Source organism: Stegostoma tigrinum, chromosome 32 (assembly GCF_030684315.1).
Source record: "Stegostoma tigrinum isolate sSteTig4 chromosome 32, sSteTig4.hap1, whole genome shotgun sequence".
In the NCBI taxonomy this organism is placed as follows: domain Eukaryota; kingdom Metazoa; phylum Chordata; class Chondrichthyes; order Orectolobiformes; family Stegostomatidae; genus Stegostoma; species Stegostoma tigrinum.
Genome location: NC_081385.1, coordinates 10,748,857 through 10,770,140, shown reverse-complemented (window position 1 = coordinate 10,770,140; position 21,284 = coordinate 10,748,857). Strand labels below are relative to the sequence as shown.

Here is a 21,284-nt window from a genome sequence, read left to right as displayed (position 1 = left end):
CTCTCTCTCTGTCACTCTCTCTCTCTCTGTCACTCTCTCTCTCTCTGTCACTCTCTCTCTCTCTGTGACACTCTCTCTCTCTGTCACTGTCTCTCTCTCTGTCACTGTCTCTCTCTCTGTCACTGTCTCTCGCTCTGTCACTGTCTCTCTCTGTGACACACTCTCTCTCTGTGACACACTCTCTCTCTGTCACTCTCTCTCTCTCTGTCACTCTCTCTCTGTCACTCTCTCTCTCTCCCTCTCCCTCTCTCACACACACTCTCACACTCTCTCTCTCACACTCTCACTTTCTCTGTCAGACTCTCTCTCTGTCAGACTCTCTCTCTGTCAGACTCTCTCTCTCTGTCAGACTCTCTCTCTCTGTCACTGTCTCTCTCTTTGTCACACTCTCTCTCTCTGTCACACTCTCTCTCTCTCTGTCACACACTCTCTCTCTGTCACTGTCTCTCTCTCTCTGTCACACTCTCTCTCTCTGTCACACTCTCTCTCTCTGTCACTCTCTCTCTCTCTGTCTCTCTCTCTCTCTCTCTCTCTCACTTTCTCTGTCACTCTCTCTCTGTCACACTCTCTCTCTGTCACTCTCACACTCTCTCTGTCGCGCTCCCTCTCTGTCGCGCTCCCTCTCTGTCGCGCTCCCTCTCTGTCGCGCTCCCTCTCTGTCGCGCGCCCTCTCTGTCGCGCGCCCTCTCTGTCGCGCGCCCTCTCTGTCGCGCGCCCTCTCTGTCGCGCGCCCTCTCTGTCGCGCGCCCTCTCTGTCGCGCGCCCTCTCTGTCGCGCGCCCTCTCTGTCGCGCGCCCTCTCTGTCGCGCGCCCTCTCTGTCGCGCGCCCTCTCTGTCGCGCGCCCTCTCTGTCGCGCGCCCTCTCTGTCGCGCGCCCTCTCTGTCGCGCGCCCTCTCTGTCTGTCTGTCTCAGACCGTGCACCTGGCTATACCGAGCTCCTTCGAATGGTGGAGTGCCTTTAGTCTCAGCAATGGCCACCAATTCCAGCTGGTGCTGCTGGGCCTACATAGCAGCCAGCCAATCCAGTGGACAGTGCCACTGTACAGTTCCATACTGGAATAGTTACTCTACACCAAGGTAACTGTCACACTCATGGATGGGCTGCCTCTGACTTTGTTATCGGGCTGTAGGGATTCTGCTGCTCTGTAAACTCCAGCCCTTGAGTTATTTATGGCTTTATGTTATCTCCAGGCTTCAACATTTATTTCTAAAACACCCAAATATGATATTCTAACTGGGACTAAACCAATATTTTATGTATGGTGCTACCTCTGCTTTAGCTCCTATTTACAAAAGCTAACTTTTTAAAATAATTTTTTACGCATTAGCTAGTCCTTTAACTTTAAATGTGTTTTACAATCTCATAAAGTGCCTCTGCTCTTTGTATTCCTTGAAATTTTTATCAGTTAATTAGTAATACAGATTTTTGTTTTAGTCATTGCCGGTTAGACCATCGTATATTGCCGATCCCTAATTGTCCAGAGTGCAGTTCAGAGTCAACCACATCACAGGGTCTGGAGTCACATGTAGGCTAGACCAGTTAAGGACGGTGGTTTCCTTCCCTAAAGGACATGGGGAAAACAGATGGGCTTTTCCTGACAATGGGCAGTGGTTTCTTGGTTATCATTAGACTCTTAATTCCAGATTAATTCTAGACCATCTGCGGTCCCCATAACGTTATCGGGCCTGTGGATTAATAGTCTAGTCCTAATACCACCAAGCTGTTACCTTCCTTTACTGTTATTATGTTAAGTTTTAACTAACATCTATCCACTCAACTTCTCTGTTTTCTAAAGTCGCTTACAGTTCTCATTACTCTTATTTTTGAGTTATCTGGTGCAATCTAAAGAACTTTTAATTAACCAGGCCCTCCAGGACTTTGTATTAAGGTGAAACAAAACAGAATTTTTGGCCCATGTACATGCTCTGGAGTCAAACTGTGCAGCTTTATAACGCAGTCTTAGGAGTTTGGCATCGATTACTGTGAGGATTTTGAAGGAAGTCAAGGTGAAGTTTCATCATTTGGAAAAAACTATCAAGGTATGGCAATAGTATCACAATGTAGCAATATAGGTCATAAATTGCAGTGATGTAGTAGATAGAAGTATGAAAACTGTGCTCATGGTTTAAAATGTTCAGACTCTAACAAGAAAGATGGCAGGCTACTGCACATCATATTGTAAGTGCTAGGAAGATCAACGAATGTGCCAGAGGAAGAGTCCCTATGTACTAAATTATTGTGCCTCAATTATAACTGCTTTTATGCTTGATGGGGTGTCTTGGCTTTATTAGGAGAAATCATTAATTGAAAATGTAGTATTAAATGGAGCTGGGGAGTGAGGGTGTGGTTCGTGTTATGTTCTCAGAGCTGTTGGGCATTAGGAAGTTATATGGATGTGGGATCTGCAATTCACTGATATATATACAGACAAGTGAAATAGAATTTGTGCCATATGTTGCTTTGAACTTATTCATTTACACCATTTGTATGTCCTTAATAGTTTAGTAAATCAGTAAAGTTTCAAACTGGAAATTGTGCTTATATTCTGCTGACGTCCCATTTATTCTGTTCACAGGGCGATGGAATTGAAGTGGTCTTCACTGTTTACCTATACGTAAAAAGGCACCAGTAATCAAAGAATCAACTTCCATCCATGCTTTTGCACTAAACAACAGCATGAGTCCTCCTAGATGAAGAAATATAGGGCAACATTGAGAATGAGAGGAGTTAGAAATGGATGAAGTGGCCAGGAAGGATAGGGCAAAAGTTTGATGTACAGCTAGCTGATTCTGAGCTGATTCTGGATACAGATTTTAAATGGCTGCCCTTCACTGAACGGTGTTAACCACAAGTGGACAGTATTCAGCAATAACATGCCTACACACACATGCAATTGTGAGGAGTTGCAACTATTGTGCAGGAAGCAACATTAATGACAGTTGTATTGATGACGACTGTAACACAGACATGATCCTAGTTACAAAAGTATCTTTCATGAATGGTTAAATTTTGGGATCTGAGCTCAAAGTACCACTTGCTAAATTCAGAACACTTGAAGAATAATTACAAATAACCACGTAAAACTATTTTGAAATTTTGTAGGTGCCTGTCCTTGTATCATTTGTACAAATTAATGGCCATTACTATTTTTAAGTGCCGGAGTGATCATTTGCAAATTACACTTTTCATCTTTGAAGGATCCTTTGCAAACCATTGCTTCCAAATACAGTGAGTCCACAGTGGATTCGGTTTAAGGCTTCTGCCTCTGATGCAGGTTTATCAACATAAATCAGAATCTAGTGGGACTTTTTGTATCTCATAAAGTTCTCCTATTGACTACCCACTACAGCTACTGCATCACTGAGAGGAACACTCATACATGTGATAATAAATAGTAACTGCCAAACCTACTGCACACTTGCACCATGTATACTCAAAAACTGAATAAAGTGAGTGAGCTTTCAATGTAACTGGTTGTCTGTATTTTGTGCAAAATAGAAAACTTCTGGCTCTGTGAAGAAACACTGCTAAAATGTGAATACAGCTCTTAACAAAGCGAAGCAAGTTAAGCAACAGACAGACTTGTCATTGTGTGTGTACATACAGTATGTCTAGTAAGGAGTACCTGTGCCTAGTTGTTCATTATGACTTGGTTTGAAACTGCCCAATCTCATTTCATATAGGACCCTTCTAATTAACAGTGAAAGGGGATATTCATCCTGTCACTCTCTGCTGGATTCATTTACAGAACATGGCCGTAAGAAGGCAGTGCACAAACCCACTGTATCACTGAGTATTGAGAGTGATTTATTTCAAAAACAGGAAATCACATTTGATATGCTTTCGTGATTAGTAAATCAATTAATAAAAGAGCAAGAGAAAATTAGTTTTACTAATGTTTTCCCAAGTAGACTTCAGCCCTGAGGATTGACTTATAACTGAAGAAAAAGCTAACTGAATTCTGCTGGAGGCAGGTCAAGTAAGTGTTTGTTGAGATCTCAAACAATAATAGTTAACTGAGTTGGAAATTGATCCTCTTTGGGCCTCCTGTAAATTTATATATCATGAACTCAAGCCATTAGATCATGATATGACAATAGTATAAGCTCTCAGTAAGGTAACATATATTTTGAAATGTGGTATAATTTGACCTCCAAGTTACCCATTTGGTTCTGAGCTATTTTAATGAGTAGATATTATTTTCTTGTGGACATGGGTTGAATAGACCAAAATCAATACAAATTACCTACTTAACAATTGAATTTCCTTGTTCTTTTCATGATTACGTCATTTAAATTGCATCTTGATGGATGCATGAATAGGAACAATTTAGGGGAATATGGGGCAAATGCTGACAAATGAGACCAGATTAGTTTAGGATATCTTGTCAGCATGTACCAGGTACCCTATAGAGCCTTGAGCAGGATGAACACAGCAGGCCAAGCAGCATCTCAGGAGCACAAAAGCTGACGTTTCAGGCCTAGACCCCTCCTGAGATGCTGCTTGGCCTGCTGTGTTCATGCAGCTCTACACTTTGTTATCTTGGATTCTCCAGCATCTGCAGTTCCCATTATCACCCTATAGAGTCTGTTTCTTGTGCATTGTGACTGTATATATGGAGTTTAATTTCCAATGCTGGCCATTATGTACCAATTTTCTATGTATTCTCTATGCATTCATTCAAATTTTACCTCTGATTCTCCATAAGATCTGTATGTCACATGAACATTTAGTAAATGTATTTCATATATATACAAATACTAAACTTTGTATTGTAAGTTGGGTGAATCTACGTATTTTGCTTGTGCTCAGGTGATTATTGAGCCCAGGCTGTTGCACCAGGTTCCAGCCTAATGCAGTATAGAGGTGGCTTTGTTGTAAAGCACTCATAAAAGCCAAATGTTCTGCATTACATTACTGAAGATTCAGCCGCTTACGCAAAATTTAATGAACTATCCATCGTGTGGTTAATAACATGCAAATTAAATTCTTATTTTGTCAAAAAAGTGATTATGTATATTAGGATGTTTTGTACACCAATCCTAGCCTATGCAAACAGACTTTCAGAATGTAGGAATGGGTTGAAAAATCCATTTCCAATCTTAAACTGTCCCAAACGTGTGTTTGTAACTAATGCAAAAAGTTAATTTACAGTGTATTTTGTGTATTCATGTTCTACACAGTAGGAATAATGGTGTACATTTTTTGACTACAAGGATTCTGATTTGCATAGTGAGAAACTTCATGCTTTCTCTGTAGGCATGTTTGTTAATTACACCTGTTCCTTTCAGAATGTGAGCACTTGATTCGACATATGCTTGTGCTAGATCCAAGCAAACGCTTATCTGTGGAACAGATCTGCAAACATAAATGGATGAAGATAGGAGATCCTGACCCAGAATTTGATAGGGTAAGAATGTTTCAATACTACAACAATATTCTATATTGATTAATCTTCAATTCTCCCCCACTTAAAAAGTTTATTCTTCTATAAAACCTGTAATTAAAAAAGACAACGAATGATTCTGGAGTTCACTTGACTGATTCCTGGAATGGCAGAATTATTGTAACAGAACTGTTTGCATTGAATATATATTTGCCTTGTGGGACGTGGGCATCATTGGCTGGTCAGCATTTGTTGTCTGTCCCTAGTTAAGCATGTATTCAATAGAGTTTAGAAGAATGAGAGGGGATCTTGCTGAAATGTGTGAGATTCTGACAGGACTGGACAGGTTGGATGGACAGATGATGTTCCCAAATCTAGGGTGTCTAGAACAAGTGGTTGCGGTCTTAGATGTAAGTTAGGCTATTGAGAACTGAGATGAGTAGAAATTTCTTCACTCAGAATATGGTGAACCTGTGGAATTCTCCCCTACATCAAGTTGAATACCAAAAAAAGTAGACCTCTAGTCATTAAAGGCATCAAGGGTAGTGGGCATTAAGGGTAATGGGGAGTGAGCAGGAGTACGTCATTGAGATAGTGGATCAATCATGATCATGTCGAATGGTAGACTAGGCTTGGTGGATCAAATGGCCTACTCCTGTGCCTATTTTCTTTGTTTCTGTGAGCCTGATCATGGATTTTTGTTTGACTGTAGTGCCGTAATTGTTATTGTATAGGAGGCATTCTTCTAGCATGACATTAAATTGGATTCCTTTGCCCCATAGTGAAACACCACATGAAACTATGTAGTGTCTTGGTCCAAGATTTTATATGCTTTATAATTGAGGTAGGACTGCTTTAGTGGGCTTCCTTTTTTAATCAAATACATTTTGGGGCTTCACAGATTAGTGAAAATATCAAAGAAAAGCAAAGCCCAAAATACTGACAGCACTGAAGTATTGGTGCAGGCATTGTCCTTCAGATGCTAAACTAAGGTCCCATCTGTTGTTTAGATCAATGGAAAAAAGATCAAAGATTGTGGAATGTCCCTCAGCACCCTGGTCAGTATTTATGCTTCAACTAATGCAACCAACAACAAATAAAAAGAAATTGTATCATTTCTTTCATGATCCCAGGACATCTCAGCACTAATACTTGAAATAAAGTAACATTTATATTTAAATGTATTAGTCAATTTTGTAACCAGTAGCAATAAGAAATGAATTACCGTTTTAGTGTTGTTTGTTGAACGATAAAAGTTGATCTATTATACGCTATGGGTGCTTTGACAGAATGTTGCAGGATCTCTTGCATTTACTTGAGAGGTCAAACAGTGCCTAATTAAACAGCTAATCTTAAAGACAGCATCTCCAATATGCAATACTGCATTAGAGTAAGATCCTTGACCAAACCGTTAAACCTCTAGAGCTGAATATATGAACATACAAACTGGAACAAGAGTAAGCCACTCTCAGTAAGATCAAGTCTGATCCAATTTTAACCTCAAGTTTACATCCCCCAAAAATCTTTCATTCCCTTGGTAATCAACAAACTATCAATCTCTGCCTTTAAAGATTCTGCACCAAGTCTTCTGGTCAAGAGAGAAGAATGCTGCAACTGACCTGAGTCTTAAGCTCAGTTGACTGAACATTTATTTCATTATTTGTGGGCCTATGATGTCTGCAAATTGGCTGCATGTATAGCAACAGCAATTGCACTTCTAAATAGTTAACTGACTGTGAAGAACTTTGGGAAGTCCAATAGAGATGAAAGGTGCTACAAAGAATTCAAGTTTATGCTTTCTTCTGTGATAGAAACCTCCAGTGAAATTGAGTGAATTAGTTACAATCTAGTTGATTCCTATTTTTCCATCTCATTGATGTGATTGCATCTGCATCTCCTTTTCCAAACTGGCATTTTATACAATGGAAAGTGGTCATTATTGTTCTGTAACTTACGTCACAGATGCTGTTGCCATTTAATTTTATTTTCCTAAGAATGTGAATGCAAAATACTGGCGATCTGAAATAAAAGCAGAAATTGCCAGATAAATTCCGCAGGTTTTTGATGAAGAGGAGTTATATTGAACTCTAAATGTTACTGTTTCTCTCTCCTGTAAATGCTGCCAGATATGCCGAGTTTCTCTAACACTTTCTCCAATTATATTTGTGTTTAGTTTCCATTATTAATATTTAAGTACCTGTAAAATGCTCCAGAGTTGAAAACAAAGTTATACTTTTTGTGCTTTCCATAGTTAATATCAGAATCTAAACAAATCAAAGTGGAAATCAAGACAGAACCGCTGAATGAGCAGGTACTCATGTACATGACAGAGTTGGGTTTGGAAAGAGAACGCACACTACAGGTACCGCAGTAATCTTAAGATGTTTATATATGTGTTGTGTAATTACTGCCTTTTGTAGTGCAAGGTTATTTCTATTTCATTTACATTATAATCTACTTTTTGTTTATTTATGTTCATTTTTGTTCATTTCTAGTCATTGAAGACAGATGGCTATGATCATTTTGGTGCAATTTATAGCCTGCTATGTGACAAGCTAAAACGACACAAGACATTGCGGATCTCTGCACCTCCTAGTGTACCTCGCACTATGCCCTTCCAGTCGCCTGCAAATGTCCAGGTAATGTGTCATTGATGTCCAAGTGATTGTGGTATATTACAATATGCCCTCCACTTCTTTGATAATGTGTTTATTAGGAAATGCTGCGTTCTACCATATTGCACAGATGCTTTGGAGTTTGCAAGTACTTTCAGTTTTGAAATTGATGGAAATGTCCCCAAAAACTACATAGAATGTACACCACAATTATCATGTGGCACATCTAGGTTTCTATGCATAAGGTTACTTATTTCAGTTTATATACTGGGTCAGGTAGAGGAAAGAAAACAGTTTGAGATGAATACTTAAGTATGTAGGGTGACCTAGCTATTGACCATACTTGAAATTAAGGCCTAATAAGGACTGGCAGCAAAACAGAAATGGCATTGGTGAAGTTCTAGTTTCTGTTTGAATGTCACCACCCCATTTCCTGAATGTTTCCTGCAACTTGTTAAAAATGTAGTGAGAGACTAATTGTGGAAACTGGTCTCTGCTTAGCTTCAATAAAAATGCTGTTCTTATTACTTCATGAATTTGCTTAATTAAGCTTATTTGCTTCATGAAATTTCTGATCATTGTGGAAAACCAGTTTTGAAGAAATGTTTTCAATCTTTGATTCTAAGAGTTGTTTCAGGAGTTGTAAGTTATAGGAATTTTAGATTTGTATCTCTGCCATACATTAATCCTTCCAAAGTAATTTCCTCCACATCTAAGAACTGAAAAGGAGTGAATCTACTACCTGTTTTTGACCTGCATATATCTTTGTGTTGGAGAATATTTTAAACTTTCAAAATATAACCACTTAATTTTGCACATGAGTTTGATATGCAGCCCAATCAATTATTGTTAGTTGGTTTGGTTGACTTTGTTTTTGTTTTGCTTCACTTTCTTTTATTATGCCTTTATCCATGTGCATTACTTTTTAAAGTTACCTGTTCACTCGTGATGAACATGTAACTGGTTGTCCAACATTTACTGTCCTTTTCTAGTTGCCCTTGAGAGGATGTTCGTGAGCTGCAATGCGAGCTTACACCACTGCAGACCGTGTGCTCTAGTATCTATATGCTTGAGAAGAGTTTAGGGACTGGGAGGTTGTGTCATCACACGGTTCTATATTGGTCCTGTTCTTTAAAAGGGCATCAAGTCGTTTATAACAACAGGGAAAGATTTAGATTCTTTCTCTTTCTCTAAGGTCAACTGTCTAGTTTATTGGGTATTACATCCTGAAGTCTCAGGTTGGTTGACAAATTTGAAACCCAATGAAGCCATAGCATAAATCTCTACAGTTTTATTTGTCACCCGATGTGTGAAATAAAGAACAAAGAACAAAGAAACCTACAGCACAGGAACAGGCCCTTCGGCCCTCCAAGCCTGCGCCGATCAAGATCCTCTGTCTAACCTGTCATCTATTTTCTAACGGTCTGTGTCCATTTGCTCCCTGCCCATCCATGTACCTGTCCAAATATATCTTAAAAGACGCTAACGTGTCTGCGTCTACCACCTCCACTGGCAACGCGTTCCAGGCACCCACCACCCTCTGTGTAAAGAACTTTCCATGCATATCTCCCTTAAACTTTCTTCCTCTCACTTTGAACTCATGACCCCTAGTAATTGAGTCCCCCACTCTGGGAAACAGCTTTTTGCTATCCACCCTGTCTATACCCGTCATGATTTTGTAGACCTCAATCAGGTCCCCCCTCAATCTCCGTCTTTCTAATGAAAATAATCCTAATCTACTCAACCTCTCTTCATAGCTAGCACCCTCCATACCAGGCAACATCCTGGTGAACCTCCTCTGCACCCTCTCCAAAGCATCCACATCCTTTTGGTAATGTGGCGACCAGAACTGTACACAGTACTCCAAATGTGGCTGAACCAAAGTCCTATACAACTGCAACATGACCTGCCAACTCTTGTACTCAATACCCCGACCAATGAAGGAAAGCATGCCAGATGCCTTCTTGACCACCCTATTGACCTGCGTTGTCACCTTCAGGGAACAATGGACCTGAACACCCAGATCTCTCTGTTCATCAATTTTCCCTAGGACTTTTCCATTTACTGTATAGTTCGCCCTTGAATTTGATCTTCCAACATGCATCATCTTGCATTTGCCCAGATTGAACTCCATCTGCTATTTATCTGCCCAACTCTCCAGTCTATCTATATTCTGCTGTAATTTCTGACAGTCCCCTTCACTATCAGCTACTCCACCAATCTTAGTGTCGTCAGCAAACTTGCTGATCAGACCACCTACACCTTCCTCCAGATCATTTACATATATCACAAACAACAGTGTTCCCAGCACAGATCCCTGTGGAACACCACTGATTGAATTCTTTATATCTGACATGTTAATCATACACAGTGCAAGTTTGAATCTTTTATGACAGTAAAATCAGATACAGCATGCAGTGGTTTAGCACAACAATACTTTTGGTTCCTGATTCATTTTTCAATAAATAAACCATTGTGCAAAAATCCAGGCATACATCAAAGCTTACACAGAATGCTAACACAAGGGACAGTACACAACCTGTTAAAGAAAAGGGGGCACGGCTATCATCAGTAATGTTTACAATATTTTTATTAATTGAAACAGTGTCTAGAAATGAATTTTATTGGACCTGGAAGAGTTGGAAATAAATCATCGGACGTGTAGAAAATAGCAAGCGTGCCACTTGACATATTATACTGAGATGGACCAAGAGGCGGACAGCTAACCAAATCCTCGGAAGCAGTTTGGCATTTAGCTACTTTTTTCAAGCTATAAAAGTCTTGGTTAAACTTGCAACTCAAGTTAAATCTATGTTCAAGCAGATTTACACTTGGCCTCAGCAAGATGAGGAAAGCCTCGGGCTGAAAAGTGCCTGTCACCTACCTGCAGCTGTATCATTTTGTCAGTGATACAGAGGTGGAAGATGGCCCCTGAGCTACTGAAGTCTCTTTGAGTCTCAACCTGCTGCTGGCACTTTACCAGTAATACGTGGGTGCTCTGCCACATGGGTTGACCACCTTCTGAGTCTTGGTGGTATTTTCATTGAAAGGACTCGTAACTAGCTCATGAAGACCCTTATAGCAATAGTTGCCTTTGCAGTAACCCTTCCCTATCCCTCATCCCTTGCTCTTACAAAACAATCCACCATACAGGGTCTGCTGACTGGTCCCTGTGATTAATTCAATATAGTTACCTTGCTGTAAGGGCAGGGTCCATCACTGTATCATCTGGGTGCAGTCCCAATGGTAGCTACCACCTCTGTTGATGCTGCTGGATTTTCCAGCCCACTAGTTGCAGGTAGCTATTGGAGTGGGTTCTCCTGCCTTAAAAGGACAGCTGCTCATTAACTACACAATGGACCTGAAATCCATCTAGGGCTCTCTTGCTTAACCGAAATGCAGTTGGCCATGGCTTTTTGATCCATCAGAATTGCTCACTTGTGTATACAGCAGCTTAGTTTTGTGTTGTTAAAGAAAAATGTCCACTTTCTGTGTAAGTCAGAATATATCATTTCACAACTCAGAATCCAAGTGTGATAAATGCTTATTCCCTATAATAATTTTTGTAGTGCATGATTCTGAAACAACTATTAATTTTTCTCCATGAAAATGCTTTTAACAACTTTTTACAATTTCTTTCATTGGTATTTGTGTCATATCGCTATGCAGAAATGGACTGCTATATTTACTTAAGCACAAACAGTGACAACAATTTGACGGTAATTAATGAGTTTCTAGTGAGCTTTGTCACAAGAACATTAAAACATTAGGAACCAAGAAGATAATTGAATCCATTGAAACTCGTTTTCATCACAGCATCAAATGATGCTTTTAGCAACTACTCACTCATAGTAGGAATTGCAGATGCTGGGAGTCTGAGATAACAAGGCGTCGGGCTGGATGAACACAGCGGGCCAGGCAGCATCAGAGGAGCAGGAAAGCTGATGTTTCGGGTCTGGACCCCTCTTCAGAAACAGGGGAGGGAAAGGGGACTCTGAAATGAATAGAGAGAGGGGGAGGCAATGATGGAAGGTTGATAAAGGAGAAGATAGGTGGAGAGAAGATGGACAGGTCAAGGATGCAGGGAAGGAGCCAGTAAAGGTGAGTGTAGGCAGGGAGTTGGGATGGGGGTTGGTCAGTTGAGGGAAGACAGACAGATCAAGGGGGTGGGGGTGAGCTCCACACGCCCCACTAGCCCCACCACTCTCGGCACTTTTCTCTGCAGCCGCAGGAAGTGCTGCACCTGCCCCTACACCACCTCCGTCACCCCTCTCCCAAGCCCCAACAAAACCTTCCACATTAAACAGATGTTCACCTGCATGTCTGCTAACGTGGTATATTGTATCCACAGTTCCCGATGTGGCCTCCTCTACATTGGGAAAACGAGCGGTGGTTAGGAGACCACTTTGTCGAACACGTGTGCTTGGTTCATTACAAACGACTGCACCTCCCAGCCGCAAACCAGTTCGACTCCCCCTCCAACTTCTTGGACGACATGTCCATCCTAGGCCTCCTCAGTGCCACAACGATGCCTCCCGAAGGTTGCAGGAACAGCACCTCCTATTTTGCTTGGGAACCGTGCAGCCCAATGGTCTCAATGTGGACTTCACAAGCCTCAATATCTCCCCGCACCCGACTTTATCCTAGGACCAGCCCAGCTCATTCCCGTATCCTTGATCCTTCTGTCTTTTCTCCCACCTATCCGCTCCTCCCACGTCACTGACCAACCCCCACCCCCACACCCTACCTACTAGCCTCATCCCCGACACCTCTGTGTACAATTCAGTATCTTGTACATTTCATACAAATCTTACTTCACTTACCTTGGTTGTAACCAGTAAAGATTTCATGTATCCTTCTATTTTATTTTTGTATTTGTCACTTATCCTAGAGCATGTATCATTTTTATTTTATGTGACTTGGCACTAAAATTATACTGTAGTCTTACTTGAACATTGTAAAGTATTAATATCACTTTAGCAGACTTCTTTGTTGTTGTACTGTGTGTTTGAATATTTTAATAATTTATCTCTGAGATCGAATGAAGTAAGTATACTTGTTGATTATTACTTGTTATTCCTCCAGAAAATGTTGTAAAGCAGATACCAGTATTATTTTTTTTTCTTTATTCGTTCACTGGATGAGGGTGTCACCGGTTATGCGGCATTTTTTGCCCATCTCTAATTGCCCAGAGGCAGTTAAGAGTTACCTACTTTGCTGTGGTTCTGAAGTCACATGTAGGCCAGATCAGGTAAGGATGGCAGTTTCCTAAAGACATTAGTGAACCAAATGGGTTTTTCCGACAATTGACAATGGATTCATGGTCATTATTAGATTCTTACATCCAGATATTTATTGAATTCAAATTCTACGGCAGGATTCGAAATCAGGTCCCCAGAATGTTATCTGGGTCTCTGGATTACCAGTCCAGTGATAATACCACTAGGTCATTGCCTCATACTTGAATGTGGAGTTTATACATGATTCATTCAGGCTCATAATGTTTAAAAATAGAGATACTATTCTTGTGACATTCTGATTTAATTTCCATTGATTTTTCCATAATAACCAATGTTCTACAAGTTGTTCAGCTTGTCTCCTTCTGCACCGCAGCCTACGTAACATGACTTTCCAGGGACTTATTTGTCCTAATTGCCACAGATTATGCCTTAGCTGTAGTGAATTCCAAATTTCCTGTAATGTTAGTTTTGTACAGAAGTTGATTATAAAGTTAAAATTATGCTCCATTGAATACTTCCAGAAACTGTTAACTAAATCATATAACTATTTTATCTTTATTACCACTTTAAACATTGAGCTCCAAAATATGAACAACATTTTAGCATACAGTGCTTATCTATAAGTTCCTCTTTACATCTCTAAGTTCTTTCTTATTTTAATCTAAACATTGCTGTACAAAGTGCATCTATTATTATTCTCTCCCTACTTTTTTGATTTTATGTCATTTTTAAAATTTTAATGTAACATTTGAATTAGTCTTCTGGAAAGGATTTCCTTGGATTTTACAATATTTATAATCGTAGATATGTTCCATTCTACCTCAACTGAGGCATATTTCTTTGAAAGTTTCCAGATACATCAGTTTATTTGCACATTCCTTAGGGATGTTCCACGTTATATGAATCCACTGTTGATTTTACTGGTACCAGTATTCATTAGCATCATATTGTGGTCATTAGTCACTGGAAATTCCACTATTGTTTGGTGTGGATTGTGTTCTGATCATTTACAAGAACCAGATGAAGAAACAAATTGTCCTTAGCAAAGTCAATGAATATTTGATCCATTAAACACTTTGCTGCCACATCTACTTTCATTCCGTACAAGCATACTTATCCCTGAAACAAAAGGTTAAGAGTTGAAATCCCATTTTAGGACACCAGCGCACTATCTGTCCAACACTTCTGTGTGGTTCTGAAGGACTACTACAGTGTCATGGCAAATTATTAAACTGTGAATCTGCCAAACTATTCAAGTGGAATTTTCTTAAAAATCTATTACATTTTGAAAAGAGGCAAATTCTCTGTGCTGTGATCAAGATTTAAGCCACAACCAGTGCTAGCAAAATAGATAATTGACAATTTCTTTCATTGGTATTTGTGTAATATAGCTATGCAGAAATGGGTGCAATATTTACTTAAGTAAAAACAGTGACAACAATTTGACGGTAATTAATTAGCTGTTGAAAGCTTTAGAACCTTCCAATTATGTGAAAGATGTTTTGCGTAAATTTAATTACACTTCACACCGCATCTATGGATTCTGTTATCATGTTTCCTTTCACTCAATATAAAAGGGAGTAGGAGCAAGCATAGGCCATTGGCCTTTGAGCCTATCCAGCTGATATAAAGGCCGTGGCTGAGCTTGTTTCAATTCCATTTTATTTTATGCTGTTAGTGTCCATTTAATAATATTTAATTTTGCACAGCTCATCTCATGCTCCTCGTTAACCAAGGCAACAATTCTTTCTGGTATCTGCTGGAATATCAATTTATTATTTTAATTTCCTAAGTTACTTCACTGTCAGTGCTTTTCTATCTACTGCTGCATTCCTTACCTCTGCATATTGATTCACAGTGTTGAAATTCTTCTAACATCATTGTTTGATGCGGGATTTGTGTCACTCACTTGAATTCTTACTGATTAGGGCTTTTGGCCTGTGGTATCTAATTACTTTTTTAACTAGTGTTCATCAATTACTGAGTCTTTGTTTTCTTGGCTTGGAATTATTTTCTCCTTCATGTTATTCTTACCCTTCTCCTCAGGCTCTAGTTACCTGTGATTAAATTTTTATTCCATCATCCTGCCTTCCTTTACGTTGTAATTGTTTCCTAACCTGGCCAGGGATTGTACTCCATGTCCTATTTAGCCATGACCAATTGTAATGTACGTGCTGAAATATTTTGAACAATGATTATACCATGAAATAAATCCCCTGTTGACACCTATACCTGTATGAAAACCTATTAACTCTGACTTTTGTGTTGAGAATGACATTTTGGAGAAACTGATCACTTCTTTTCTGACTTTCCTATGCTCTTTAACACCAGGCTGAGCAAACAGGTAACACACTGAGTCTAAATGTGCCACAAGTGCAGCTCATCAACCCAGAGAACCAAATAGTGCAGGTCAGTTATGAGACCCTTACAGTATCATTAGATGTTTTTGGTAAATGCACATATGTTCACGTGTGATTTATTTTAATCTATTCTATTTGAGATCGCCAAACAGTTTGACCTCTTAAGGTCACATTGCCCAGATTTATATTTTAAAAAACAAAAATTCTGAGAATCTCTATTCTGTTGTGTTCTTTTAAGGGATTACTCATTTTTCTTTCATGTTATAAAATTGAGGGAAAATATTAAGAATCTTTCCTTGATAATGATTTTGAGGAGCATAAATGAAAATCTTAGCCTATTGGATTAACTTTATGGGAGTTGCCTACATCCACTTTGAGAAAAAGATTGGGTTTGAGTTAAACAAGTCTCTCCGTTATGAGTCAGAAGAATTGACTGATACAGACACTAATCACTCTGGCACAAATTTCTCATGCTAACAAAAAACAGGGATAAAATTAGTGTAACTACTTTGGAGAGCAATGGCCATTCTGCTTATCAGGCCATTTCTTTCTTAGATCATGCCATGCTTAAATTCCCTAAACATCCTCAGACCGCAAGGCTCTCTTCCTAACGCCCTTTGAGTCAAGTAGATGCAGTCTCCTCCTTTCCTGATTTATTATATTTGCTGAAAATATGCTGGGCATACTTCTCACTGAAATTCTGTTAATATCTGCAAAGGATATTAACTAAGGCCAAAGTTATTGCAAAAGCAATTTTAAACAAGGAACTAGTTGCTGGGCTAGAAAACAGCATAGAATTTTGACTGACAACATGTGAAATGCATAGTTCTCAACTCGTCATCTTGGTTGATATTTTTTCTTATAGTTCAATTACAATGTCGAGTGCTGATAAAATACTTTTATAATATTTCGAATAACTGAAGGGTTAATTGCATATAACTATGGGTTGGACATTTGATTTTTGATCTGACCCTTAAGTATTGTGAATTAAATGATAATCATGAAATTTGACTTATTTCCAAATCTTAGCTGTAAAATAAAAGAAACCAGAGCGAGCATTTTATTTTTGAGATTATTTAATAGGTGTTACATTGGGCGGGGAAAAAGGCACAAGTTGTACTTGTAAAAAAAATGCCAGCCCAAAGTAAAAATGTACTGACTATGTAAAATGAGTAATTTGTTATTATATCAATTCATCCAGAAATTGTCATTTTGACTAAACTCCAGAATTCTGTGTATTCAAGCAGCAATTGGTGATGTGCATGGTAAATGTAGAGATTTCATAGGATTTGTCCCCAGAGTGTTATGCAATGCCAGTCACCTTTTGTAGTATTGAATGGAGATTTAACAAACTCTGTAGATTCCAACCAAAATCAAGGTAATTTGTCCCAAAGCCTATGTAATCTATCAATGGGAATTTTAGTAGAAATCAAATGTGTAAAATACCTTGCTGAGTTAATCTCCTAATTCTTGGAGTTAATTGCTGGGACGTTCCATGTATATTTTGTTACCCTGCAAATAATCTACAATTACTAGCTGGAATTAGACAGTGAAATGTTACATCAGCACTTTTTTTTTAAATGTGTAGAAAGTGTTTACAATACTTTCGGTTGAAAAATGCTGTCTGTGCTATTCTGATCTTTAAATCTCTTTTGAAAAATATAGCCAACATAATATTTGTGAGCTACTTAAGTTAGTTATCCTTTTAAAGTCTGATGTATGGTGGTCTTCTAAGTGACTTTGTGAACCTCATGATGTTTTCCTGGCTAGTTATTGGAACATATATTTTGTAATTCAGTTTTCACTGCTAGATCTTCCACTGTCCGTCCTGATGAGCATTGGCTTAATTATATCATTTTAATCCAGTGCATACTTTTATAGTGTTAACCAAGCATTGATTTCTAAACTGTATAGGTCTATTAATATTTCACAGCCAAAACATGTAAACTTTTATTTAAAATATAACTTGTGGGGCTGGTTTAGTTACGATGGCTAACGTTGGCAGTGATTGATCGTATAGCAATGAATTCTGTTAGTTAGTTGTAATGTTGGTCTTCTTTCCTAGACTGATGGCAATATGAATCTAGATAGTGATGAAGGTGAAGAACCATCACCAGAGGCACTGGCACGATACCTATCCATGAGAAGACATACTGTTGGCGTTGCAGATCCCAGGTTAGTGTTATCAACGTGATTAATTTGCTAACATATTCAATATAAACACTTGTGGATTCAAGGATCATCTTTGTTTCACACATATGTGTGAATAGATATTAGGGAATTCAACAAACTGTAATTGTGCTGAATGGCACTGTTTTAAAGAAATGCGAAAAGTTTAAACATTTGCATCGAAATGAAGGAAAGATGGCATGGCATTCTATTGCATTTGTTTTGTTCCAATCAGGCATAGTACCTATCACTAAATGTTAGAATACTAAATAATTGATTTTGATATTGTAATGGTATTAAGCTCAATATAATTTGTGTGCTCAGAAAGACTGGGAGGGTGAGAAACAGAGAAACAGCGCATGAAGAATGGCAATTGCATGGCATTGGAGAGTTGGGGATGATGGCATTGAGGAAGAGAGCAATGTGTATCCAAGGTGACAAACAGCAGGTGAAAATGTACTGGACTGCAGCAACAGTTAGGTACACTTATATACTCGTGTGTTGGAAGGAAATTTGGACCAAGTGCAATTTTTAACACTGAGAGATGTTTTAGGGTTGAATATTGTGTTACTGGAAAACTTTGCAGGTCAGCTGGTTTATAGGTTTGGGTAGCAGCTCTTCTTCTGGCTTATTGGATAAATGCATGACTTGGCAAAGCCAAGTGAGGCGTTGCGTCAAGAAAGTTCAATTTTCAGTGTCAGATCTGAGTCCTCTGCCAGAATGATGATGGATATGTTCTAGCTGACATCAGCAATTTTGAGCTATGGAGAAATTGTGTAACTTTCTTGCCTAGAGTTATTATTAAGTGACTTCTGCTTGCAATTTTTAACATTATGTAGCTGTCAAGTAAGAAACAGGATCAAGTCATGATACTCACCATTGGTCTCCACTGATCATGCTGACAGTCATTCTTTAGACTTGCATTTCAAGAATATCATCAGGCCAGGAAACCAGAGAGTTGCCATTCTGATAGAACAATGTAAAATATGATTGGTAGCTTTAGAAGAGAGGGTGGAGTTCAATATCGGATGAAACTTAACAATTTAATAAATGTTAAATGTTTTTGATGTAGAACTGAAGTTACAGAAGATCTGCAGAAATGCCACCTACCTGGTTTCCCACGTGTCATGCCTCAGGCTCCTTTCCTTCAGGTTGTTCCAAATGTTAATCTCATGCAGAATATGCTACCTACACAGAACCTGCAGCCAGCCACACAGTTGGAGTACAAGGTATGGGTGTTCCTGCTGCAAAATATTTAATCAATTATGAACTTGAAGTTTAACTAAGTTATCAAAAACAAAGTTGCTGGAAAAGCTCATCAGGTCTGGCAGCATCTGTGAAGGAGATTCACAGATGCTGTCAGACCTGCTGGGCTTTTCGAGCAACATTGTTTTTGTTCCTGATTTACAGTATCTGCAGTTCTTTTGGTTTTTAACTAAGTTATCATTGTGTTCCTGCTGTTGATGCCTCTGAACAAATCAGTACTTCAACATTGCCTCTAGCAGGCACCCAGAAGTAATGCACGTATTTTCAGGGTGTCCAAGTAAAAATGTAAAATGTTTCGGGAATATTTCCACTTTTTAAATCAATTCAAAGATTAAGGTGGTAGCATGACCAGTTTTTTTCATTTGTTCATGCAATGTCTTGGTCAGATCAGCATTTTGTGCCTAAACTTAGTTGCCCAGAGCATTGCTGGGAATCACATGTAGGCCAGACCAGGGAAGGAGGACAGGGCATTAGTGAACCAAGTGGGTTTTTACAACAACAACAGAAACAAAGTTGCTGGAAAAGCTCATCAGGTCTGGCAGCATCTGTGGAGGAGAAAACAGAGTTAACATTTCAGGTCCGGTGACCCTTCCTCAGAACTCAGTTCTGAGGAAGGGTCACCGGACCTGAAATGTTAACTCTGTTTTCTCCTCCACAGATGCTTCCAGAACTGATGAGCTTTTCCAGCAACTTTGTTTTTGTTCCTGATTTACAGCATCCACAGTTCTTTTGGTTTTTATTCGGGTTTTTACAACAATTGACGGTGGTTGTACAATAATCATTCAAAAGTTTTTTTTATTCCAAACTTTTATTGAATTCAAATTTCACCATTGGCTAGACTGCATAATAATGTCCAGAGAAAATTAGCCTGGGGTTTTGGATTGCTAGTCTAGTGACATCACATTTTGCTGTTTCCTCCCATAAATCAAGTATAAGTACAGGTTTGAGTATGTGAATGTTAACTAGAGATATAACTAACACTACTTAATTAAACTAAAGGGCCATAAAGAGAATACTAATTTGTTGTACTTTTAGTGTGGAGCTTTACCTGTTAAAAGCTTATATTTGAATATGGTTAGTACATTCCAAGATTTTTAATCTATTAACATGAATGAGTGCAAGCTTCTGAGTTAACTCTGCCTAATAATCTAATGTTACATGATGAGATCTCCACTGTAAACAAATGTAATTTTAAAGTTTACTTATTCAAACTTTCTGAATCATCAATACCTAGTTAAATAAATGGGTTTCAATTCTATTAAAAATTCTGGACTCTGAATGGGGGACACAATGTGAGACGTAGAATTCTTTAGGGCTTGTCTGAAGAGATCTTTTGGGAACAGGATACGGTTTGTGTGCTTGTTAGTGAAATAGTTCAGTTAAAGAAAAAGAGCCCTGAAAAATGCATTGAAGTGTCAGAGATTATGGGTGGAATTTGACACTGCCTTTCTCCCCGCAGGAGGCATAATTAGAGATGAGTGTAGAGAAGACTAGTGTGAAAATAGATAATAGCCTGCCCATTCTGAGGCAAACTTTGTATAGTCACTTAAGGGATGATGGGTGTAGGGAAATGGGGATGGTCCATTATTCTTTCATGACTCTCAACAGAAATATATCCCTGTAAGGAAGAAGGATTCTAAGAAGGGGATAAACTGACGTATGATAACCAATTATGTTAAGAATAACATCGTATTGAAAGAAAAAACATACAATATAGCAAAAATTAGGATAAATCACAATGGAACTCCAATTCTTTAAGCCTGTGTTAGATGATCTTTTGCTGACAACAACTTTGCTAAATTACTGTTAAACTTTCTGTTGGTTCATATTTTCAATACCCGCACCATGACGTTGAATACAAACTTTTCCATAACAAAGCTCGTCAAATATCGGGAACACTTTATTCCTAAATAGCAAAATGCAACATTTATGTAAAATAACACATGTAAACATTTCCATTTACTATCTTTTTCTTGAAGTCATTCTCTTTCTCCTTTGACTTTTCTCCCTGTTGTTAAAATTTTTTTTTGTTAAGCAGTCCATTTAAGTAATGCTCCTGAAATCATGTTTGATGTTCCTATTACAAAACTAAGCAACTGCGTTTTTTGAAAAAAACAGTATATGAAATCCTGCATTTTTTGCTTGCTCCAGAGAGGGCACTATAAACCTTCGCAACCAGTTAAAATAAACAGCTGAAATATCTCTTTACTAAACATAAGCAATGTCATGAGTGATTGATATACTGT

The 21,284-nt window shown here is 38.7% G+C and overlaps 1 protein-coding gene across 5 annotated transcripts in view; it reads left to right on the top strand.

Annotated features, from left to right (window-relative positions):
• sik3 (SIK family kinase 3) overlaps positions 1–21,284 on the top strand; it is a 334,512-nt gene that overhangs the window by 274,356 nt on the left and 38,872 nt on the right. For 4 of the 5 annotated variants that reach the window (XM_048562167.2, XM_048562165.2, XM_048562164.2 and 1 more), the window contains 6 exons: positions 5,294–5,412; positions 7,640–7,750; positions 7,884–8,027; positions 15,575–15,652; positions 17,669–17,778; positions 18,845–19,001. In XM_048562167.2, the coding sequence (XP_048418124.1) occupies positions 5,294–5,412; positions 7,640–7,750; positions 7,884–8,027; positions 15,575–15,652; positions 17,669–17,778; positions 18,845–19,001 (719 nt within the window). The remainder of the gene's footprint in view (positions 1–5,293; positions 5,413–7,639; positions 7,751–7,883; positions 8,028–15,574; positions 15,653–17,668; positions 17,779–18,844; positions 19,002–21,284) is intronic. The other variant, XM_048562166.2, reaches the window with a different exon arrangement.